Source organism: Perca flavescens, chromosome 23, assembly GCF_004354835.1.
Source record: "Perca flavescens isolate YP-PL-M2 chromosome 23, PFLA_1.0, whole genome shotgun sequence".
NCBI classification, from domain to species: domain Eukaryota; kingdom Metazoa; phylum Chordata; class Actinopteri; order Perciformes; family Percidae; genus Perca; species Perca flavescens.
Window position 1 is genome coordinate 20,451,038 of NC_041353.1, and position 22,540 is coordinate 20,473,577.

General features: G+C 39.9%; 3 protein-coding genes across 3 annotated transcripts in view; 1 reads left to right on the forward strand and 2 right to left on the reverse strand.

Annotated features, from left to right (window-relative positions):
* LOC114550121 (serine/threonine-protein kinase 38-like) overlaps nt 1-11,304 on the reverse strand; it is an 18,385-nt gene extending 7,081 nt beyond the window's left edge. Inside the window, exons 1-6 of the mRNA XM_028570675.1 lie at nt 10,899-11,304; nt 1,780-1,919; nt 778-829; nt 526-648; nt 309-392; nt 67-190 (exon numbers count right to left, since the gene is read on the reverse strand). Coding sequence (XP_028426476.1) covers nt 67-190; nt 309-392; nt 526-648; nt 778-829; nt 1,780-1,913 — 517 coding nt within the window. The 5' untranslated portion in view covers nt 1,914-1,919; nt 10,899-11,304. The remainder of the gene's footprint in view (nt 1-66; nt 191-308; nt 393-525; nt 649-777; nt 830-1,779; nt 1,920-10,898) is intronic.
* A 2,019-nt stretch (nt 11,305-13,323) lies between these two features.
* On the reverse strand, nt 13,324-18,320 carry med21 (mediator complex subunit 21). Its single transcript, XM_028571155.1, has 4 exons — nt 18,241-18,320; nt 17,745-17,859; nt 16,905-17,005; nt 13,324-13,889 (listed from the first exon to the last, which is right to left on the reverse strand). Exons 1-4 carry the CDS (start codon nt 18,280-18,282, stop codon nt 13,710-13,712), a joined length of 438 nt encoding a protein of 145 aa, XP_028426956.1. The 5' UTR covers nt 18,283-18,320; the 3' UTR covers nt 13,324-13,709.
* fgfr1op2 (FGFR1 oncogene partner 2) lies at nt 18,316-22,530 on the forward strand. Its single transcript, XM_028571154.1, has 6 exons — nt 18,316-18,631; nt 20,179-20,315; nt 20,536-20,653; nt 20,908-21,050; nt 21,321-21,434; nt 22,063-22,530. The coding sequence occupies exons 1-6, from the start codon at nt 18,607-18,609 to the stop codon at nt 22,198-22,200; spliced, it is 675 nt and encodes a 224-aa protein (XP_028426955.1). The 5' UTR covers nt 18,316-18,606; the 3' UTR covers nt 22,201-22,530.
* Nucleotides 22,531-22,540: the final 10 nt, after the last annotated feature.

Here is a 22,540-nt window from a genome sequence, read left to right on the forward strand (position 1 = left end):
AGAGTAAACACACTAAGAACCGATGACCTCAAATGCAAATCCATCTTAAGTTGTCAGTGTGCAAACCTCCAGGAAGGAACTCCATGATGAGGTAGAGGTTCCTCTTGTCCTGGAAGCTGTAGAACATCTTGACCACCCAGGCGCCGTCCGCCTCCACCAGAATATCCCTCTCCGCCCGGATATGAGCCACCTGCAGTGAGGCAGCGGGCAACGTGAACGTAAGACACTTAACAGCAGCAGCAGCTGCAGCAGCTCTTACAGGATGTCTTAACATCTGTGAGAACTGTGGTGCAGACAAATACTCTCACCTGTTCTTTCTCCAGCATGTCTGCTTTTCTCAAAATCTTCATGGCGTAAATGTGCCCCGTGTCTTTTTTCTGCACCAAGCGGACCTGAAGGAGACAACATCACGGTTCAATTCAGAAGGCGTGCGAATGAAAATGTAACGCGTGTGTGTCAATTTGTGGTCACCACACACATTCTCAATTAAAATGTGCAAGGGTTTCAGCCTCTCTTTGTATATACCTCTCCAAAAGCACCCCGTCCGATAACTTTAAGGGACTCAAAGTCATCCAAGCCAAGTCGCGTCCTCTTCAGTCGCAGAAACTCAGTCTCCTTACGGGCATGCTGCGAGCGGCGCATTACTTTCTGCAAAACACAGACACCAGACGGTAAGACATCTGAAGAAGTCGGAGAGGAAGAGAAAGAAAAAAAACACAACACCTTTTTCTTGCAATATGTTGAGGTCTGTAAACCAGAAGACAAAGCCTACTTTACCTCCTCATCTGGCAAGCCCTCTTCGTCCATGGCCTTCTCCAGCTTCTTCTGCCTATGAACAATACAATGTATTACATACAATGAAAACATTGTGCTTTGAAAAATGCGTACAAATCTGACTAAGGGTGGCGAAAAAGCTAAAATGTTGTACTCCGAGTGACTTCACAATATACGAGTGACACGGAGGGATTAGATCACCCAAAACCGGTCAGCTCTTGAAAGTGAATCCCGTGTCAGTTTATGCTGGTGTGTAAACAGTGAGCCAGCTGCCAAACCAAACCATGTTACCCGGACTAGAGATCAGCTCTTGGGTAATGTGAGAACACAATGTTGTGCTTTGTCGTGCTCACACCTGAGATGGAACACCGCTGGGTTTCCTTTTTTCAGCAGATGGAGGGACACTTGATGCTTCAAATAACAGCTCCATGTACACCCAGAGAGTAGCTGAGGTAACTAACTCATGCACGAGGGCAATGTCATATAAGGCATGCATGAGGCAACTGTTAAAAGTACGGCGTCCAGTAAGTTAGAGGTAAAAAAAGCTTTTGTTACATAGCAAATCCAACATGGCCTGGAATATTACTGATGAAGAGCAACAAGTGCAACATGGCGGGTGGGTTTTCTATACATTTGTGTGAAGAAAAGGCTGCTGGCCTCATATCGACAGGTATACTGTGTAGGGCTGCTCCCTCTTAGTCGACTAATCGGTCGTTTTGGTATTAGTCAACTTAGATTTCTTTAGTCGATTGGTCATGTTTTATGCTTTTTTCGTGCTGAATGACTTATTTCCTAGAAATGTACGAGCACATCTCTGGTAAACACAAGAATTAAAGTGGTGCTTTTGCATGACTCTTTGCGGAGAAACTCAGATTTACAGATCTGTCGATTAAATCAACTAATCGATTAGTCGATACAATTGAATGATTGTTAGTTGATTAAGTATTTCTTTAATCGAGCACAGCCCTAATACTGTGGGCTATAAAACCACTGCGGCAGTTTCACCTCATCTCCCGCTCCTCGTGCTGGGTGAGTAGAGTGCTGTAGAAGTTCTCCAGTGTCAGCTTGGCCACAGTCACCCTCTCTCGGGTGTGATTGCTCATGGGAAGGGCAGCTGCAGTCTCCACCGTCATGGCCATACTATCCTGGAAGACAAACATCAGAAACAACATCAGGTTGTGCACAGCAGTCCAGTCACTGCTTCTGCTAGTGTGGGAAGTGTCCACTGGTCAGTGATTTTACCATCAATTCAGTCCTCTACAAAATATTTTAACCGGCCAGAGACGAGTTTTACCTGAAGGACTTAAAGCGTGCAGGCTCAACTGACCAGTCAAAATCAGTAGTGCAAGGACCACCCACCAAGACAGACAGCTACACCTGTGTGACTCCCCTCTACAATCTAAAGTGTGTCACTAACCACAGGAATCAACACTGACTAACTTAGATCATGTCCAATATGATATAATGTCCTATTAAAAGGAGTACTAGCAAGGACAAGCAAAAGTTAAAAACAATAATGGCCAAAATAGAAGCAGCAAAGCCCAAGATATTCTGACTTATGTGTGTGTGTGTGTGTGTGTGTGTGTGTGTGTGTGTGTGTGTGTACGCGCTAGGGTTGCTTGATTATGGGGAAAAATATCACGATTATTTCGGTCAATAATTCACGATAATTTAACACGATTACTCGACTTCTGGAAAGATGTTGCAATTATTGAACTTAAAACTGTGGAAAACGTTAAATCAAGAGTAAAAAAATAAAAATAAAAACAAATGTGAAATTTGCCTTAATACTTGTCAGATTGAAACTTTATTTTTTTCATTCAGAACACAAGAGAAAAGATTTTACTTGCAAAACGTAATGAGCTAAATAATAGTTTTTCTGGATTATTCTGTTTTTGTGATCATTGGGAGCAGAAATCATAGTCACAATTACATTTTGATTAATTGCACAGCCCTACTGTGTGTGTGTCTCAAGCACCAAAAACGCTAAATCCTACACTTCCCATAATGCATTTCGATAGTGTCTTTCACTAGAGCCTCCACTCGTGTCAGATATCCATGTCTTTCAAACTGTGATAACATCATCAGGGTTATTTTTTCCTAGTTTAAAAAGTGCTGTCCAGAAACATTAGTACAACTTTTGAGTTTGAGCTGAGTAGTGCTATGTATGATGAATTACCTGATCTTAAATGTGTAAAATCGGTTGAGTCCTTAAGACTTTCAAATCCAAAAGGACTATCTTCTTGTTTGACTTTTTCCCCTTCAGTGTACAAGATAACCTGAGGGGTATTGCACAAAACCAGGATAAGGGATTAAGCCGGGATATTCAGGTTATCCTGGAGGAATTTAGCTTTGACTTGCTTGCACAAAAGCAGGTTGAATTAAACCCAGCCAAGTAACCATGGCGATTTATTCTTTGCAGCTAGCCTGGTCCAGAGCAGGCTAACAGCCAGGCTAAGATTAATCCTGGAGTGTTATGTGTTAAATCAGCTGCTGCTCTGATCCAAAATAAACGTGTTTAACAGTTATTCCGTTGTCTTCTGAATGTGTTCTGCTTCATTTTATTAACATGCATTACTTGTCACTATTGCTGTCACGAGTTTGATTTAAATCCTACTACTGCAGTTGTTGAGATGGTAATGGTAAAAAGTGGGACGATACGGAGGAAATGGGCTTTTCCTCCACTGCTGTCCCCGTGAAATGTGCCCCCGCCCGTGCAACGCGGGGAGGCGGGGGGATCCTCCCACACCGCGCAGCGGACTCTAAAAGCTGACTTTTTGCATCAATAACGACGACAACGGCACCTGATCAAACATCCTTTTTTTTACCAAATGGGAGTGAGAATGTGTTGGAATGCCACAAAGCTTCTTAATCATTTTATTTTGGTGCTGTCACTCGTCATCTTGGAGCTTGGGAGTGAGAAAAAAAACATGAATAATAACAGGCTACATTGTTTTACAGATATGCTTACAGTGTGTATTGAAGTCACTTCTTTTTCTAGTTTTTGTCCATGCTTGTTTTGTATGAAGATTAATTGTAGAAAGACATTTAGAATTAGACATAGCTTATGGAGATTTGTGCATATGGTTGTAAAACATATTCTCGCATTATGAATAAGCTTCAAAATTAAGCCTAGTCCTTATAAATTTCCCAGGAACAAGAATTTTTTATTTTTATTTATATAGTGCTTTACAGGCTACTACTAAGACACTTTACACTAAAACCAGCACATTTAACACATAAAAACAGATACAGCAATAAAACCAACACATAAAACAAGCATATTAAAGCAATTAAAACATGGAGCGACTAAGTAGATTTTTTTAAATCCATACATATTCAGTCGGTCCGCTATTGTCTGTCGGGCTTTTTTTCCGTTTGATAACAGCCGTATTTCCCTTTTTGCATATTATATGTTTCACCTCCTCGTAAATTTCCATTAAAAGCTGCTGCTCAACGGGTGAAACATATGCTGCACACGTCTTTTCCATTTCTGCATCAGTAAATCTGTGATCGATACCGTGGTCTATTTAAGAAATCCGTGAACGTGCACTTATCCCAGCTATCTACTCCTGGCTTGACATAGCTTCACCTACTTATCCTGGCTCGGCAAACGTGCAACCGATTAAGCCGTGATGAGTGGATCACACTAAGTCAAGCTGCGCTTTTTCATTTATCCTGGATTTCTTTATTCTACTTTTGTGCAATAAGGCCCCTGGTACCCAAGTGCTATCAATGTTTACATTTCAACGTGTGCAGCTCTCAAACAGATCCCTTGACCACAGACTAACGGGAGTCGGATCCTTGGTTCTAAAACATCCCTGTGACTGGAATCCTGTGCTGGTCTGCAGGGTTTCATTCCAGGAACTAATCAGTGAAATCTCATTAAATCCGATCTTTCTCAGTATGCATTAATTTTGCATCTTTACACATCTCTGTTATCAAACTGATCTGAGGATCATTAATTTTCATGAACACAACACATAGGAACAGCACTTTAGTCAAAGGATTGATCTCTCCCAGGCAATTTGGGAACTACTTTCTCTACAAGGGCACGTATTGGCATCTTGGATTTGATGTGAAGCCCTTGTGTGGGTGGAATGAAAACCACAGAGTAGAAGAAACACACACATACAGTGGCAAGACAAAGTAAGTGATAAAATGTGGTCTGATATTTTTCACATTTACAATAATGCAAAGGCAACACATGCCTTGAAAAGGTAACATAAAAAAACAATTGCATGTTTTGGTGTATTTATTGAATTATTTTCTTGACCATTTACTCTGTACATTTTGCACGTAGTTGATCTTTGCATAGATCCGCCAGGTTTAGTGGTTGTTGCCGCCTGTGTATAGATCCGCCATGTTCTCTTTATCTTTTTTTAAGAGAAGCAGGTTAGGTATTTTGTTTGACTGGTTTTGTTTGTAGAGCTAGTGGTGAGCTAGGCCCAGTTTCGTTATATTAATTTCATTTGTTTGGCACAACCTCCAGGTCCCATCTTCCACCATCCTGTTGTGAGCCATTTCCATGTTTGGAATAAAAACCAAATCTTTCACTTTTACACTGACTCTGTCACATTTTATTGATGGTCATGTTACTGTTCCCGAATCCATGGAAGGCGTCGTAACAGTCAGGTTGGAAAAACAAAGTGCACCCTTGGTTTAATTAACTAGTTAAACCTTATTTTACAGCAGTGAGCTCCACAGCCAACGAGACTAACAGTGAAAAAAAACACCATTTCTATATAGTTTGTATTAATGCCTCTGCCCGGGTCCGATTTTTCCCCACTCAGTCACAGTATGATTTGCGGCAGGTAGACGGCGCTACAGTAACACATTCTGAAGGGTCACAGATTTCTGTGTAACACCGGAAAAGCCTGTGTTAGTGTATCCAGCCAGGTAAAGGGTAGAAGGAGATTTCTTTATGTAGGCCTAATTGTATTTTTATTTTATTTTAGAAGTTATATGTTGTAGTTATGGCTGATACTGGGGCAGGGCCATCACAGAAAAGAAGGAAATTAAACGAAGAACAACTAAAAGCTAAAAAAGGGAAAGGGGCAGACGATGGGCAATAACGTGAGTCAACTTCGGTTGGGCTTTCAACAGATAGAGACAATTACGGGATTGTAAATGATTCAAAACCCACCCCGAATTGGCCCTCACGTATGTAATATGTCTACTTCATTCATGAAATAACTTTAGAGTGTGCGATGTGGTTGTAGACAATAGCCGACATTAAATGACGCCCCCCTTCCAGACGTTTTATTCCTTTTAGTTTGTGTTGGCCTGCTATTTTCCTCCCCCTTGTCCCGCTGTACTTCTTGGGTTTCCTGAAATGCGCTATATAAATCGGAGTTATTACGTTGGTTGCTACAACAAACTCTTAATGCTTTGGCTGGTGACAGTGACTGACAGTGATACCCGATTTAGCTCACGAGACATCCAAAGTAGGCTAATTTACCGTATGCAACACTTGAAATGCAACGATGCATCTGTAACGTTTTCTCTTGTTGTAAATTAAAGAGGGGAAGTTTAATTATCTTCTTCCTAAATTAATAAAATATCAACATGACCATGTTATGTTAATAAAGGGCAAGAGGAAGAGGGTGGATGTGTACATCATCACACTATTCCAGCAGTACGCCATCAGAATGGACTTGATTAGCCCACACAGAGAAAAAACAGCCCTGCAGACCAGAGATAGGACCCATGTTTCGTCTAGCCACCGGCCCTTTTCCATCCCCGTCCCAACAATCCCACAACAACAGGACACTTCCTGACTTCTGAGAAAAAAATCAATGAATCATTGCTGCAAACTGCTTGGTTTGGGAGGTTTCTGTTAAGTGGAAAACGACACTGAGTGAGACACTGGCAAATCAGGGTGTAGAGTTACAGAGCACTGCGCAGATTTACCTGAGCACAAAACTCATAGGAAGCTCCGCGTAAATAGGGGAGACACCACTGATGATGATCGCCAATAAAATGTCAAACACAAAGCCGACTTACTGTTCTCTGTGATCTCACGTAAGCCCATGTCCGCCCTGTGTGAGGTTACGTTTTCTGAGAAAAAGCACATAAGCTATGTACCTCTATGTACAGTACCTTTGAAACCAGCGAACAGACTGTAGCTACCACAGCAGCCTGACACAGATGAAAAATTAATCCGTGGTCCATGACGGGTGTTCTTTATGGTCAACAAAGTGCACATTTAGGTCACTTCAGGGTTTCCCCCAAAAAAGTGGCAGGTGTCTTTTTTTCGACGAGGGCCCACCTGGGGCCAGACTGATGGCAGCATTAATGTAAATCCCAAAAGGGCTGGAATTGCGAAATTAAGAATAAAAAAAAAGAAGCTACAAGACAGACTCCATAGGGCCATACATTAAGTCAGTGCTAAAAGCCAACTGGAGATTTACAACTGAGCAGCCCCACTGTAACTGTAGATTAAAATACTTAACTTAAAAATACATTTACATCCCCCCCCCTCACTTTGTGAGCATGCAGAGAAATGAAGCGCTGTGCTGAAGTAGAAGAAGATAGGAGTGTTTTCTCTGTTGATCACTGAAACTGACAATGAATATTTTGACTGACTACACAAGGGCTGCTCGATTATATATATATATATATATATATATATATATATATATATATATATATAAAAATCATAAATCACAATTATTTTGGTCAATATTGAAATCACGATTATTTAACACTGATTGACTTTCGGAAAGACAGTGAAAAACAGTGAAACAGTTAAACAAATCAACAGTGAAAACACCTTGAACTGTGAAATTTCCCCTTAATACTTTTCCCGTTTTAACTTTTTGAATTCCCCTTTAGAACACAAGACAAAAAAAAAGGGGTTTACTTGCAAAATGTAATGTGCAAAATAATCGTTTTTCTTGATTACATCATCGCGATCAAAATTTGTTTAATTGCACAGCCCTACCGGACACCACTTTATTAAAGCTGCTCACACGCACGTCACACTACATCACTCTGGGATACTATGTGACACATGCTAGGGCTGGGGAACATGGAGAATGATAGAAATGTGGCGTCTCATACAACTCCACTTCAAACTATCCAAACTCTCTCTTTAACACGTCAGTAGTGCTAAATTCATTTAGGTCAGAAAGAGCAGTCCTATACAGACATTTAGCCAGAACCTAATATTGTGAGTAGTAAATATTATATATATTGAAAATGCTCAAACCATGAATTTGGAGTCGTATGGCTGCCTGAGAATTCCATGTTCCCTCTCCTTCTGTTCCGTTTTGGCCTCTACCAACCCCTGAGGAAAATATCTTGCTCTTCAGTTGCTAAATGCTAACTTTGTCTGTCTGTCCTTTGCTAGCATACAGTGGACAGAGAAAGTGAGCCAAAACAGTAAAGTTGTGGGCCGTGAAATCACAAACAGTGATTGGACAGTGGTCATTCTCTGGGTTCGTCAATACAAGCGCCCATGTCATATAATTACAAATGGTTATCGATTTGTCACAGAATGGGTTCGGTGGTACGTGCAGATCTAATGACATTTAAAGGCTATGGACTCTGAATGACATCTTGGAAAGCCATTTAATCAAAGCTTACAATATCATTATTATCATCCTCCCACCCCCGGTCTACTAGTTTGCTGTATGGAGCTGAAAATTGAGCAATGAAAATAATGTGCACCCTAGAGAGCCTAGATGGGTTTTGTGCTTGTGTACCCACCTAGGTGGAAAATGCCAGGCCTCTAGCTCAGTCTGAAGGGTTCAGTTTGGCTTGAAGTTAATCAGATCCACCCCATAGCTATACAAGGCTACAGCACTCAGGCACATACTGTATAAGGAAAGAATTATAAAAGCAAGCTCACTATTTGGAGACTAAAGCATGCGGTCTAAAACACAGGACAGGGGCCAAATCTGGCTGGCCAAGACTATACTCTACAAATAAAGTAAAAGGATTTGGTCACAATGAATAAAACCGTTTTAAAACTCAGATGATGTTGCCTCATCTCACTAAAACTGAAGGATCAGTCCACCATATTGTGTAAAAATGTGTGTGTGTGTGTGTGTGTGTGTGTGTGTGTGTGTGTGTGTGTGTGTGTATGTGTGTCACAAAGACACACTCCACCCTTCAAGGACTGAACAGGAAGCCCTTTTCGTCCTGAATGAAAGGGCTCAGTCATGACGCCAGAGAGAGCAATGGAAAGCTCAAAAAACACCCAAAAAACAACTTGTTCTGGTATTTTAAGCTTCAAGTCACCATAACATTCTAATAATGGAACATAATAATGAAATAATGGTATGTATAAATTATTCAGTAATATCCCTTACAGTACATTGTGCAATTTCATTGTTTGTCATATGGCATTATATACCCTTATTCTAGAGCTGCAAGGATTAGTCGACTAATCCATTAGTCGATCGACAAATCAAAAGATAAATCGCCAACTATTTTGATAGTCAATTAATCGTTAAAGGAATTTTTCATGCAGAAATGGCAGAAAATGCTGTTTCAGGCTCTCAAATACGGAGATCTCCTGCTGTTTTATAATCATATTAAACTGTTTTGGAGTGACAAAACAAGACATTTAAAGAAATCATCTTTAGACATTGAGAACCTAGGATGGACATTTCTTTCACTATTTTTTGACATTTTATCGACCAAACGATTAGGCTAATCTAGAAAATAATCCATAATGAAAATAATCGTTAGTTGCAATCCAACCTTTTTTTTGTTTTTCCAGCAATAATATATACTTCAGAATATGCTTCAAAATTGAAAAGAAATGTTAAAAATTACTTTTATTTCAAATATTTTGGCAGATGTGTTTTGTCAATGTATTTCAAATTAAAAGTGGACAAAATAAAAATGTCAAATGTATAAACTTGTTTTTATGTTTAACGTGCATCGTAATTAGGGTTGGGAACCGAAACAGGGTTCCAAATTAGAACCGATTCCAGAATGCCAAGAACCAGGTAAGTTTTGGTTCTGCTTATCGGCTCCTCAACTACACGAGGCACAATTACTGGACGGGATGACGCTGCGCAAAGCGATAAATTTTGTTTTATTTAGGTAGTACGGAAAAAAACGCCAGGGACACAATGGCCTCGCAAGAGCTGCAAAGCGGAGCCCATGTTGTCCAATCCGTCTGTTCCCATCGGCGGCATCAGGAGTGGATCGCCGGCCCCGCGCTGCAGCGATCACTGCTACGGTTTCCGCGTTTCCTCTATTGCGCAACGGCGACACACTCGCTACAAACACAGTCAGTATGCACATATCATTCTCAACCCAATAGTATGTTTTTCTCCGAGACGCAACGTACTGTATGTTCTTTTGCGTTTTAACTCGTATGTTGTTAATATTGACCGCTATTTCATGTATGAAGTTGACAAGCCTGCCTGTGTCTGTCTCCGTGCAGCGTGCTAAGAGACAAGGGCAGAGTAGAGCCAAGTCTCGGAGAGAAGTGTAGACATAGTAACGTTTTTTGGCGGGTTACAGTTACAGTGAATGAAAAAAAGAAGAAGAAAAAAATATTAAACCAAATTAAACGGTATGAAATTAATTTACAGGTTCCATAAACTGTATAAAGTAAATTGTGAATGGAGTTAAGTTTTTAAAAATATGTGTATTAGCATGTGATCGGTTTTCAACCTGCCCCTCAAAGAATCGGAATCAACAATTGGTAAAAACCGGAATCGATAAGCAGAAACGATACCCAACTGTAATCGTAATTGTCACGCTTTTAATTCAAGGTTGCTGGATTAACGTTACACTTCCTCCATCCACCTGCAGAGATCGCGTGTACCTGCATGGAGTAACGTGAACGTTATTGAACAAGCTACGTAACGTTAACGTTACACACAACTCACCTAAATTGAAACTTTTTGTGCCACCCTGTCAAACCTACCTTCCACCTACTATGAGAATATTCTTCCTTTTTTTTAAGATACCAATAAGCTTTAATAATATAAGGTTAGCTACTTACACAATACAAACATTGGCATAGTTTGTTGCTGTGTTGCGTTAGCTAGCTATTCGTCCGTTATATTCCCTTTTGCGTCTCTGTCTGGCAGTGTCTCTGAAAAACCCGACAGCACAAAAATAAAGAGCATTATGTGGGAAACATTTTCACCTACCTCCGTGTCCTGCTCCAGAGTAAATTACTGGCTTGGCGCCACCGCACGATATATGAGAAATAATGTGAATTTTCGTATTTTTCTGCCTAATATTTAGGCAGTCGAAGGCTAAAGGCTCCACTTAACGTTACTGTGCCACCCTTCAGGGGAACTTAACGGGCTGCACGGTAAACATCGCCGATATCAACGCCAAATCATAACAAAAGCGCTCTGACGTTGACAGCAAGCTAACCTGAAATTATTTGGCATTATTTCACTTTCTTCATTTGTACCCCCTGATCTCGAAATTCAACGCTTCCCCCGTCTTTATCGCTATAAAACATAAAATAAGCAGCGCTGCTTCCTGGGACCGTCGGTCTCATCAAACGCTCCGGGAACACTACGGAGTTAGCGTTTGATTGACGTTGGCAAGAACCAATCATCGATGAAGAAAGGAACCAGTGGTTTCTAATTGCCAATCATATGTGCAATACCCATGAGAAGGACATGTGCGTCAGCCAATGAGAAGATCGAAACCGCCCCGCAAGGGTTGTGTTCCAAGGTATGGATGTATTAAGGAACGGTTCCAGGACGCAGGTTCATTTTGCTAGCAAGCATTTGCAGCTATGAAAGACTGGATTCTAGCTATAGACTAGTTGTAAGCTTTGTTACATAATGTTATTGGTAATGCTTAGTTCTAACCCTTACTAAAAGAAAACTCCATTACTCCATTACACAAACACTGTAAAATAATTATTTCCTTCATACATAAATAGCAAATGACATAAAAACTACAAGAGGGTATCTAAGGTCCATAAAAGGTCACATTGTGATCAAAACTAAAAATTGTGGGTTTTATTTGCTATAGTTGACAGAGACATTTACAGAAAAAAAACATAGAAATGGTTTACATTAAACTATCACTATTATAAAAATACAAAACTGTAATCTATAACCATAAACATGTTATACAATTACTTTTGCCTACTGACAATACAGGAGATAAGACACCATAAAAACAATAAAATTGTGATAAGAGTTCCTGCCACAGATACAGACCACAGCTATATTCTGGGGCTATTTTCAGAGATATTTAAGATCTGAAACTTTTGGTGCAACATTTCAACATGACTGCAGCTTGTTTGGCCCAAAAATACGTAAAACACGTAGCTGGTTTAAACCACGGCAGATTATGTTTTTCACACTTGAAATTCCACAGCAGAATGGCTCGTTTCCTCCAGTCGTCTCAGCAAGGAAGCTTATAAATGCATTCACCCTATCTGGAATCGTTCATGTCCTTGTTCACTTGTGTCTATATAAGCCAAAGGTCTGTAGGACAAAGAACAGGTGAATGCAGTAAAGGAAAAAAGAAACAACAAACAAAAAGCAGATAAAACTTTAACACCGACAAACTTTTGCTGACGGTGAAAAGTGGTTCAGGCTTGTTTCTCTGTCATAATTCTCCTTATTTGGAAGAGGTTTTTACTGTATGAGCCATGATGTCAACATGCACAGAGGTGGGTGTACCCTGCTAACACACAAGGCTGTTTTCATATTTCTCGCATCAATGGGGCCAACTGAGCTGTGACACAGCACCTATATTTAGATTTGGGCTATAAACTCTCTGGCCTGCAGCCTAAGCTTCGCAAAAGGACTCAAGACCACTGAGCCCCATTTTGATTTGAATGTAATTAAGACCACGTGACACATGACTGCAGTTGTGTGAAAACTTTCTTAAGTACAACTATGGTGATTTTCAGATATTAACAGTTCAACCAAAGAATTATTTTATCTGCCTAAGGTTCCCAAATAAGTAGAGTATATCTTTAAGTCATCTGCAGCTCTCTTCCCCATTTCCTCCCCCCATGCTATTTGTAGCTGAATTCCTCTAAAACGTCATGAAACATACTTAAACAAGAGCTTAGTTCCTCAATTTAACAAAAGCAATGAGCGCATCATTCAGATTTTCTGCCAAGTTGTGGTTTATCATCTGCGATTCTTTGATGACATATGTGGAGCTATTGCAGCATAATAAACTAACATAAATTTAGGACAGTTACTGTGCAATAAGGCACCAGAGCTGTTTATGATTGACTGACAAGGACTTTATAATATTAAAAAGTTGCACCCATTTTGGAACTGAATTGTCAGTTTTTCAAATAAATGAGAGAGGGGAACATCCCTTGCGAGCACTAAGGGCAACAATAAACATCCTTTATGCCTCTTGTAGTTGTTTTCCCAAGAAAAACCTATTCTATCAATCTAAAACTCTGTTGACAAATGGAAAAAGTGTTTGTTCAGGCTTTATTTAAAAAAAAAAAAAAAAAAAAAAAAAAAAAAAAAAAAGACTTCAGAGTAACAGTAAGCTGAATGGGTTTGTTACCTGGTCTGAAGAGTGTTGAGCATAAAAATAAACTTTTATTTCTATGGCGTTGAGGTTTTTCAGTAAAGATGCTCCAAAATGAGAATTTTAATCATTTCTTTCATAAATATCTACAAAAAACAGACTTCAATCAATATACAACATAGACATAAAAAAAAAAAAAAAAAAACATGAGACGTTGTCAACAGGCATCTAGTGTTTTACACATTTTGGTGGTTGCCTGGAGACCGCCGGCTGCTGTGTAAAAGAAAAAAAATAACATTGCAGTTAAGCAACCAAATGATGTTTCGCTAACTGTATGGCACCTCGCGTTCCCTTCACAGACAAATTCGGCGTTGCGAGTGTTTTGAGGCTTGCAGCTGATGTCTGAGGGTAAAAACCAAGAGTCAGAATGGGGAGAAGGGAAATGGCTGAAAATTGTCCAGAAGTGCGTTTTGCACACTGCCGGGTCAGGATTCGGCTGGTGAGGGCTGGTGAGGTGGTCCGTTGCGGGTGCAGAGCTGAGACTGGGCGATGTCAGCCAGGGCGCTCTGGATCTTCTCCAGCAGCATATCGCCACGGTAAACCACCTCCTCCAGACGGGCGGCGGCATCGTGGTTCTCCTCCTCCAGCTGCCGCAGACTGGCCGCCTGGCGAGAGGGTACAGCCGGTCACACTCACTTACAATCAAAAGAGGCAGGCTTTTATGGGGGGTGGGAATGAAATGACTGATGAGTTTTATGCAAATATATTTGTAGCGCAAACAGTACAAACTGTGAGCTTCAGCCCTTTCACTAATCCAATTGGTGGATTGTAATTTGTTGTTATGTGCAATACACTCGTTATTTTTTTATTTATCGTCTTTATTCAGTTCTTATTTCAAATATTTTTCTTGTTGTATACTTCTGGATCTTGCCCTTTCCCATATGCCTTTTTATTGTGCTCTCTCGGTCATTGATGACTGGCAGTATATGTGTGTGTGTGTGTGTGTGTGTGTGTGTGTGTTTGAATGTATATATAAATGTATATGTTTGGGTGGACTGTAGGAACTGAATTGCCTTTCGGGGATAAATAAAGCTGTATCTGTATCAAATATGCAACATCTTTTATTCTAAAGCCTCATTATCTATGACAGGATTTTCGTTATCGTTTATCCAGCTGGTCTGGAACCATACTCAACCCACACACCCCCTTTCCCCTCCCCATATGCATGAGTGCCCTGGTCTATGAGTAGTAATGTTTACATGTTATGGTCTTTTATTGTTTGTTTTTTGTCTTTTCTTTTTTTCTTCATGTTGTTAAAGTGCCTTGTGATGCGATTTCTGCCGCAACCTAATTTTCCCACGGGGACAATAAACAAACAAACACAAGGAGGCTCTGTGATTGATGACCCTCTCTCTTTCTAACTTGCCTGATGCACTGGTGACAACAGACATTATGAATAGCAAAACTATATGCAAGCCACAATAGCTTAAGAAACAGGAAAGTATAATTAGTTTAAATGATGGTCCACCAAAATAATAATAATAAAAAAAAAGGGAAAAACAAAACTTAGAAAATGTTTCAAAGGCAGTATTTCATGAAGCAAATGAAACTGAATGGCCAGATATTACTAGAATAAATAAGGTAACCCTTTCACTCCGTTACTGCATCATACTCTGTTTTACTGATCAACAGATGTATGTTTGTGCTGTAGAGAATGCTGCCAGTCAGCTGTAGGCCTAAGTGACTGATCACAGAGTGACGGCTCAGGGTGGAAAACTTTGATTTTTAAAAGAAAAACTAAACCGATGTAAGAGAAGTGATTTACGGGGGTGTCTTTTGGGATATTCCCCTGCAGTTGATGAATCCCACTTGTTAAATATTTTACTGACAGTGACCTGTGAGTTCATCTTTGTTTATATACACTACAGGCATCTAAAATGGGATTTTGCACTGGACCGCTACAGTTATGTCAATCGTGCTGATGAGCTTCAGTAATGTGGAGATGTTGGTGCAGGTCATTTACATTTGTCTAAACCGATACATACCCATCATGCAATATTGCAAAATCAGTAGATCTTCATTAGGCTTTACATATAGGGCTACAGTATGCAACCCCCCTTTTTATGTTTTATTAATTATGTGATTTTACAGCACCTCAGATAATGAGGATGAGAAATTAAAGTGTCCAAGCTTATAAGACTGTTGAATTGTGGCATTAAAATCGAATGGGCATATTTCACTAAAGTCATTTCGACATGTCCCAGTAATAAAAAGCAAAAGGTGTAGATAATAAAAACAATGCTGGCTAAATTCCCTTTAGCTGCTTCAGCTTCAGGGTCCTGGCATCGTGCATGCTGGCTCACTGTCACGGCTTACTGGGTCATCTGAAATGTGAAAACACTAAAGTATATATTGTCATTTTGCGTTGGCTGTACTTATGATTTTGCTTAATTGACTAATGATGGCCTAGATGCTAGGGATTGGCCATTCCAGATATACTGTACATTGGTTACGCACTCATTTAAGCCTTCTATTTTCAGAAAAGGAATCAAGACAGAAATAGCAGCATTCTTTCCACTCTTTTTACATTGTAGAGAAAGTAAGAAAATTAACTTAAAAGGCTGCTCATAAAAACTCAATGACCCTGAAAAACGTATTAAATTTTCTTCTGAGAAGTTGTTGCATCGGAATTTCAGGGCTAATCAGATACATGCTCATTTGCCATTCAACGTCTGCCACACACACACACACACACACACACACACACACACACACACACACACACACACACACACACACACACACACACACACACACACACACACACACACACACACACACACACACACACACACACACACACACACACACACACACACACACCCCTGGTTTCAAGGCTGCATTACAGTAAAGTGATGTAATTTTCTGAACTTATTCTATTATTTGCCTTTACCTACTTAGTCATTATATCCACATTACTGATGATAATTTATCTAAAGATATTTTGTTAAAGCACCAATTGTCAACCCTACAATATTGTCGCAACATGACATTGAGGTATTTGGTCAAAAATATGGTGATATCTGATTTTCTCCGTATTGCCCAGCCCTAATATACAGTATACAATACTGTTTGATAGGATTCGGCATTGGAACCGGTTCAAAAGTTATGATTCCAATGGAATAATTTTTTTTATTGTAGTTTTTTTTTTTATGTATTAAAATTTAGTTTCGGACGCAATCATCAGTTCCAAATTTAACGTGCGCAAGTTTCAGTTTCCGTAGAGGCCACCGCGCTTCCAGAAAAAAAAAAGAATCAGAATCAAAATTGTTAAAATCAAAACAATGCCCAGCCCTACTGTTTGATAGGTGTGTATGTATCAGTAAATAAAAAATGCTTATCCAAGAGTATATTATCATCTTCTAGGCTTTGTACAATTAATAACCAGAAAAGCGGCCTGAAAACTGACTATAATCATTTTTGCTTTTGTACCCATAAGCAGACATCATTTTCATGGTCAGAGTCTTGATCGGTCAATGTACAAAGCAGCTGTACAAGTGGTCACCTGGCTCCCTCTGCTGACTGAAAACTAGAAATACTAACCTGGCTTTTGTATGTGTTTATTGTGATATCTGTAACTGAAATGCATGTTTTAAAAAGGAGCTTGGGAATGCGCTGACCTGCAGAGCTGCCGTGGACTCCTCACTGGGCAGAGAGTCGATGAGTACATCCACATCTTTGGCTGTTCTGGCGATCAGAGCTGCAAACAGCTGGGCATACTCTGGGTAGAGGTTTAAAAAATATATATACATATATGTAACCCTATTTTTACACAAATCATGTTTCTCTATCTTGTAGTAAGTCACTGTCGTTGTCTTCTTCCCACATATCTCTCTCTCCCGTAAATTTTGTTTGTCTTATACTATTAAGAAAAACAAAATGAAGGGAGAGAGAGAGAGAGAGAGATATGTGGGAAGAAGACAATGCTCAGTGTTGATTCAAATGTGTTGTTGCAAATGATGCAGGCAGTAGTATATTATGTGTTATGGACAGTGGTGGAAGAAGTATCCAGATCCTTTACTTAACTAAAAGTACTCATACCACACTCTGTTACAAGTAAAAGTCCTGAATTGGAAATGTTACTTGAGTAAAAGTATGTAAGTATCATCAGGAAAATGTACTTAAAGTATTAAAAGTAGTAAGTGCTCAATACATTAAAATCCTCACATTTTAGAAACTGGAAATGATGAAGACAGTTCTGTCAGTCAACTAAGTGTTTAATGGTCTAATCATTTCAGCTGTACATGTAGGCCAATACATTGTTAGGCAGTTTAATTTATAATAAACCATAAAATTGTATAAACTACATGTGTTTTGTGTGCAAAAAGTAACTAAAGCTGTCAGATTTATGTAGTGGACTAAAAAGTACAAGTAGTGGAAGTAGAAAGTGGCATGAAAAGAAGTATATTAACTGAGAAGAAGAAGTGAATACAGATAAGGAACCAAAACAAACCGATCACCTTCGGTTGGGTTTGCTGGCTGGTCTCTGTTGATAGCCGTCTGGATGTTACTGAAGGAGGCAGGAGGCGCACATTGTTGCAGGACGCCGATGGCGTTACAAAACTGATCTGCAAGCTGGACACACAAACCAACACCATTTGGATTGCACTTTCTTTCAAGCAAGGAGATATGTATAAGCTGTATAGTCGTTGACCCTGCCAGTCGGCCACCCATTTGCGACTTAGCTCGTAAATATGAGTCACTTTGAGGTTCCAATGTTCTAACACTGCAGGACTGTAGCAAATGTTTCTGTGTACAATATAACATGAAGCTAGACTTGTTCGTGGTATAGGCCCCTGGTCGTTTGCTACACACTGTGATGTAGCCATGTTAACAAGTTACTGGTATAAATACGAATATTGCTTCGCACTAGCTAGGCATTCAGGTGAAATAACCAGCCAAAATATACTTATTTTTTTGTTAGTTTACGTAAAAAAACTTCGAAATTAGGTTTACCGAATTGACTGCGTCTTGGAGTTGCGTTAGCCGGTCCGCCATTTTTTCTATAATTTAACTAAATCCCGCTGTCATTGTCGCGAGAATGTCCTGACATAAGAATCTCGCGGTATTTGTAGTGTTTTGGAAGCTTTGGTTAGCATACTGTCGTTTAGGTTATCTGTAGCCATTTAAATCATATCAAGACTGGCTTTACAGCAAAACGAGTAACGTTAAAGTGTTTAAATCAAGTTCATAGTTCATGTCCGCTGCATCAGAACTTTTACGTGTTGCTCCTTAATGGGGACTAATGTTAGCCTGTAGGTAAAATGAGCTACTAAACATCAACAGGAAGTAACGTTAACGGACTAAGTTAGCTATACTCCAATGTCGTGCACTTTGAATTCTTCAGGTACGACAGTTTCATCTCAACTAACGATATTTCCTAACTTTAATAAGAAACTACTTGCAATGTCAGTCGACCAGTTAGAACAATACCTTTGGAATATGTAGCTATGTACCTTAAGTTGATTTGCATGACAGCTTAAGCGTGGGTACTAAGTCAGCTAACGTTAATAAGTTAGCAAAGACTTGTGTTTGTGCTGCTGGTAATAATACTGTTCTCTGTTAACTGAAGCTGAAATTTTGAGTGCGTTACTGCCTTTACGCTTATTGCGGCTACGATAAATTTGGCGTACCAGTAACTAAATATATCACTTACAACAAGGTTACGTTAGCTTGAGCGAATTAGCTGTCCAGCAGCTGTCATCCAAGGTGTGACGAGAACAAGGAAGGTAGGGTAGGGTTAGCAACGAGCTATCTAATTACATGGTGTTTTTTTCTTAGTTCTCTGAAGTCATGGCTTTTTACTTTATTCTGGTCATTGTCCTGAGCAACTAATGGTAGTTTTATTTACCTTAGTGACTCAAATTGGATATAATCTAAAGATGTACACATGGGGAGCTTCAGTTTCAATAATTTTGAACCAATCATCAGGTAGAGGCATTCCTTAAGACAAGAGAAAAGACAACCAATTAGCCCAGCTTCACAACACAGATTCTAGCCATTAAATGGATGGGCTTACCTGGTATTTATTACACTGGAATATATATCATCCCTTAATGGCAACATTATCACTTATTAAGTAAAGAATCCACTCTTTTCTATCAAACTACAATGCTGTAGTCATTAACCCTTCATAGTTCCTAGTAATGATGACTTGTAAGAGAAGGTCCTGGCAGATGCCAAATCATTAGTTGAGAGGCTTCGTAACCATGACAACGCAGCTGAGATGTTGATCGAACAGACGTTCAATTATTGTTGTTGCTCAATAAGCGAGTGGAGTCCATGCAACGAGCTAATTACATGGTGTTTTTTTCTTAGTTCTCTGAAGTCATGGCTTTTTACTTTATTCTGGTCATTGTCCTGAGCAACTAATGGTAGTTTTATTTACCTTAGTGACTCAAATTGGACATAATCTAAAGGAGCTTCAGTTTCTGTTACTGTCACTTTTTACTTGAGGTCCTTAAGTGATGTAATGAATAGCTTGGTGAGACATAATGTGCTTTATCTGGCCCAATTTATTACCTGAGATAAATGCCTGATTAAAATGCAAAGTACAAACTTGTAAATGGCTTGTAAGACTTGCAAATTCAACCGATTGTTTCCTTCACAAGATATATTTGCATGGAATAATTTTGAACCAATCATCAGGTAGAGGCATTCCTTAAGACAAGAGAAAAGACAACCAATTAGACCAGCTTCACAACACAGATTTTAGCCATTAAACGGATTAGTTTATGGGCTTGCCTGGTACTTATTTTACTGAAATATATATCATCCCTTAATGGCAACATTATCAATTATAAAGTAAAGAATCCACTCTTTTCTATCAAAACTACAATGCTGTAGTCCTTAACCCTTCGTAGTTCCTAGTAATGATGACTTGTATTTCCTCAGGCATGAACTGTACCTTAGAGAAGGTCCTGGCAGATGCCAAATCATTAGTGGAGAGGCTTCGTAACCATGACAACGCAGCTGAGATGTTGATCGAACAGACAACGTCGCTTAATAAGCGAGTGGAGTCCATGCAACAGGTATGTTGTCGTATTATATTGGTGCTAATTAAATATGAATGTTTTTTTTTTAATACTAAACTTACTAAAAGCTAACATTGACCTATTAATGAAATTAAATCACTTTTAAGAGACATTTTTAGTTTGAAATACTAGCAATCATAGAAACTGTTGTAACATTTTATACTGACATTTTCCAGTTGTCTTAATGGGAGTTGGTTTGGTAATCTCCTGTTTGCAGTACCAAGAGGAGATTGACTCATTGAACCAGGTAGCGCGCCATCGTCCTCGTTCTAGTCTGGTCCTGGGAATCCAACAGGAAAACCGTCAGATCAGAGAGCTTCAGCAGGAAAACAAAGGTAGGCAGGTGATTTGTAATGCTATTTATATTGTGGGAGGAAAAAAATGACAAAGGAAAAAACTTTTTAATTCATAATGCAATGTTTGGATTGGTCTCCAGTTCGGTCACAACCACAGAGAGGTGTGATGGCTACGCACAGCAAAGTGCAACAATATGAAGCTGACAGATGTTCTCGTAGGGTTTTTTTTCTCGCAGCGTTGTCCCCTCCAACAAGCCCGTGTTCACTCCTGTGTTGTTCTCGTCTTCCTGCAGAGCTACGGACGTCGTTAGAGGAACACCAGTCTGCATTAGAGCTCATCATGACCAAATACAGGGAGCAGGTGTTCAGGCTCCTCATGACCAGCAAGAGGGACGACCCCACCATTGTGACCCAGCTGAAGGAGCAGCACACCACGGTCAGTGAGGCCTACTTGTTTCTTTACGTTCCATGTAATAGAGGGAATGTCACATCTTACACGTGACACCCTTTTTTTCCCCCCATCTTGATTGTAAACTGAACAAAAGAAATGGGTCAGCTCAGCTGTTTTGATAAAGAGTAACTAAAGGCATAACAACACCTAACGGGTGTCATCATATTTTAAGAATTTTTAATATGTATTAACAAGCTTTTCCAACTTCCACTGCCTTGTATTTATACATACATATTTGTTTTTCACCTTTACTAGGAAATGCAAGCACACATTGACAAGATCAATGAGATGGCCTCTGTGATGAGGAAAGCGATAGAGGTGGACGAGGGACGAATATGTGAAGAAGAGGAGAGGATTAAACAGCTAGAGGTAAAACAAAATGTCCTACCCTAGCTAGACTATCTGTCAAATCTGAGTTTTCTGTTGCACGACTAAAACAACTTTTGAACGTACACGTTCCACCAAAACAAGTTCCTTTCCGAGGCTATTTTGCAGAGGCGCCGTTGCTCCTTCCCAAGATGATTGTGATTGGTTTAAAGAAATGCCTATAAACCAGAGCACGTTTTTCTCCCATCCCGGAATGCTGTGTGGACTCGCCAGACCCTCCTTTGCAGCGCTGTGGAAGGAAGGTCTGGCAATGCGAGACAACGAAGTATACCTGCATCTGTTACGTCTACTCTGTACTCAAATGTTATTAAAACTGTCCGGTGGCAACTTGAGTTTCAGAACCTTGGTTTAAAAAGCCTGTGACAGTCACAGACCATGACTAAGATGATTATGTAAACCACTCCATACACTTTTCACCATAAAGAACCATCATTTAAAATATGTGCAAGGCTGATTGTATATGTGGTGACGTGACTGATTTGGAGCCACCATCGTGCAAATATTCCAGATGCAGCTTTAAATGAAAAGCCAGATACACATTAGTAGTAATAGTGGTGGTATTATTACATCTGAATGTATGGCTGTACTTTTCTGTTTGTGTATTTTTTAGCTGGAAAACATTGGACTCCGAGAGCTGCTGGGAATCAGTCGCGAGGCTTTCCTGGTACTGAAGAGAGAAGACGCATCAGAGAACACGTCACTGTCGCCGTTGCTGACCAGCGCCGACGTCAGCTTGCGAAAGAGTTAGAGAGCCCGTGCCCCCCCCCCGATCCCCCATGCCGCTGCCACTACTGTGTACAGTTTATTGCGACAAACCACTTCCCCTTTCACCCTCCAGATTCTTTCAGCGATCCTCTCCCTTCTCCCGGAGCATTTACAGCATGATGCTGCAGAGCTGCATCGCCAGCCTGGGGGTTCAGACACAAGCAGTATGAACACACATTCTTCACTTTTCTTTGTTGGTTACGTGTGTTATGTTTGCTAATGTTGCCAACATGCATCTGCGGTGCCTGCAAGGTTTTAATGTGCAAATGGGTAAAAGAAGGATTTGAGTTGAAATAAATCTGTAAACAAGAAATTGTCTCTGC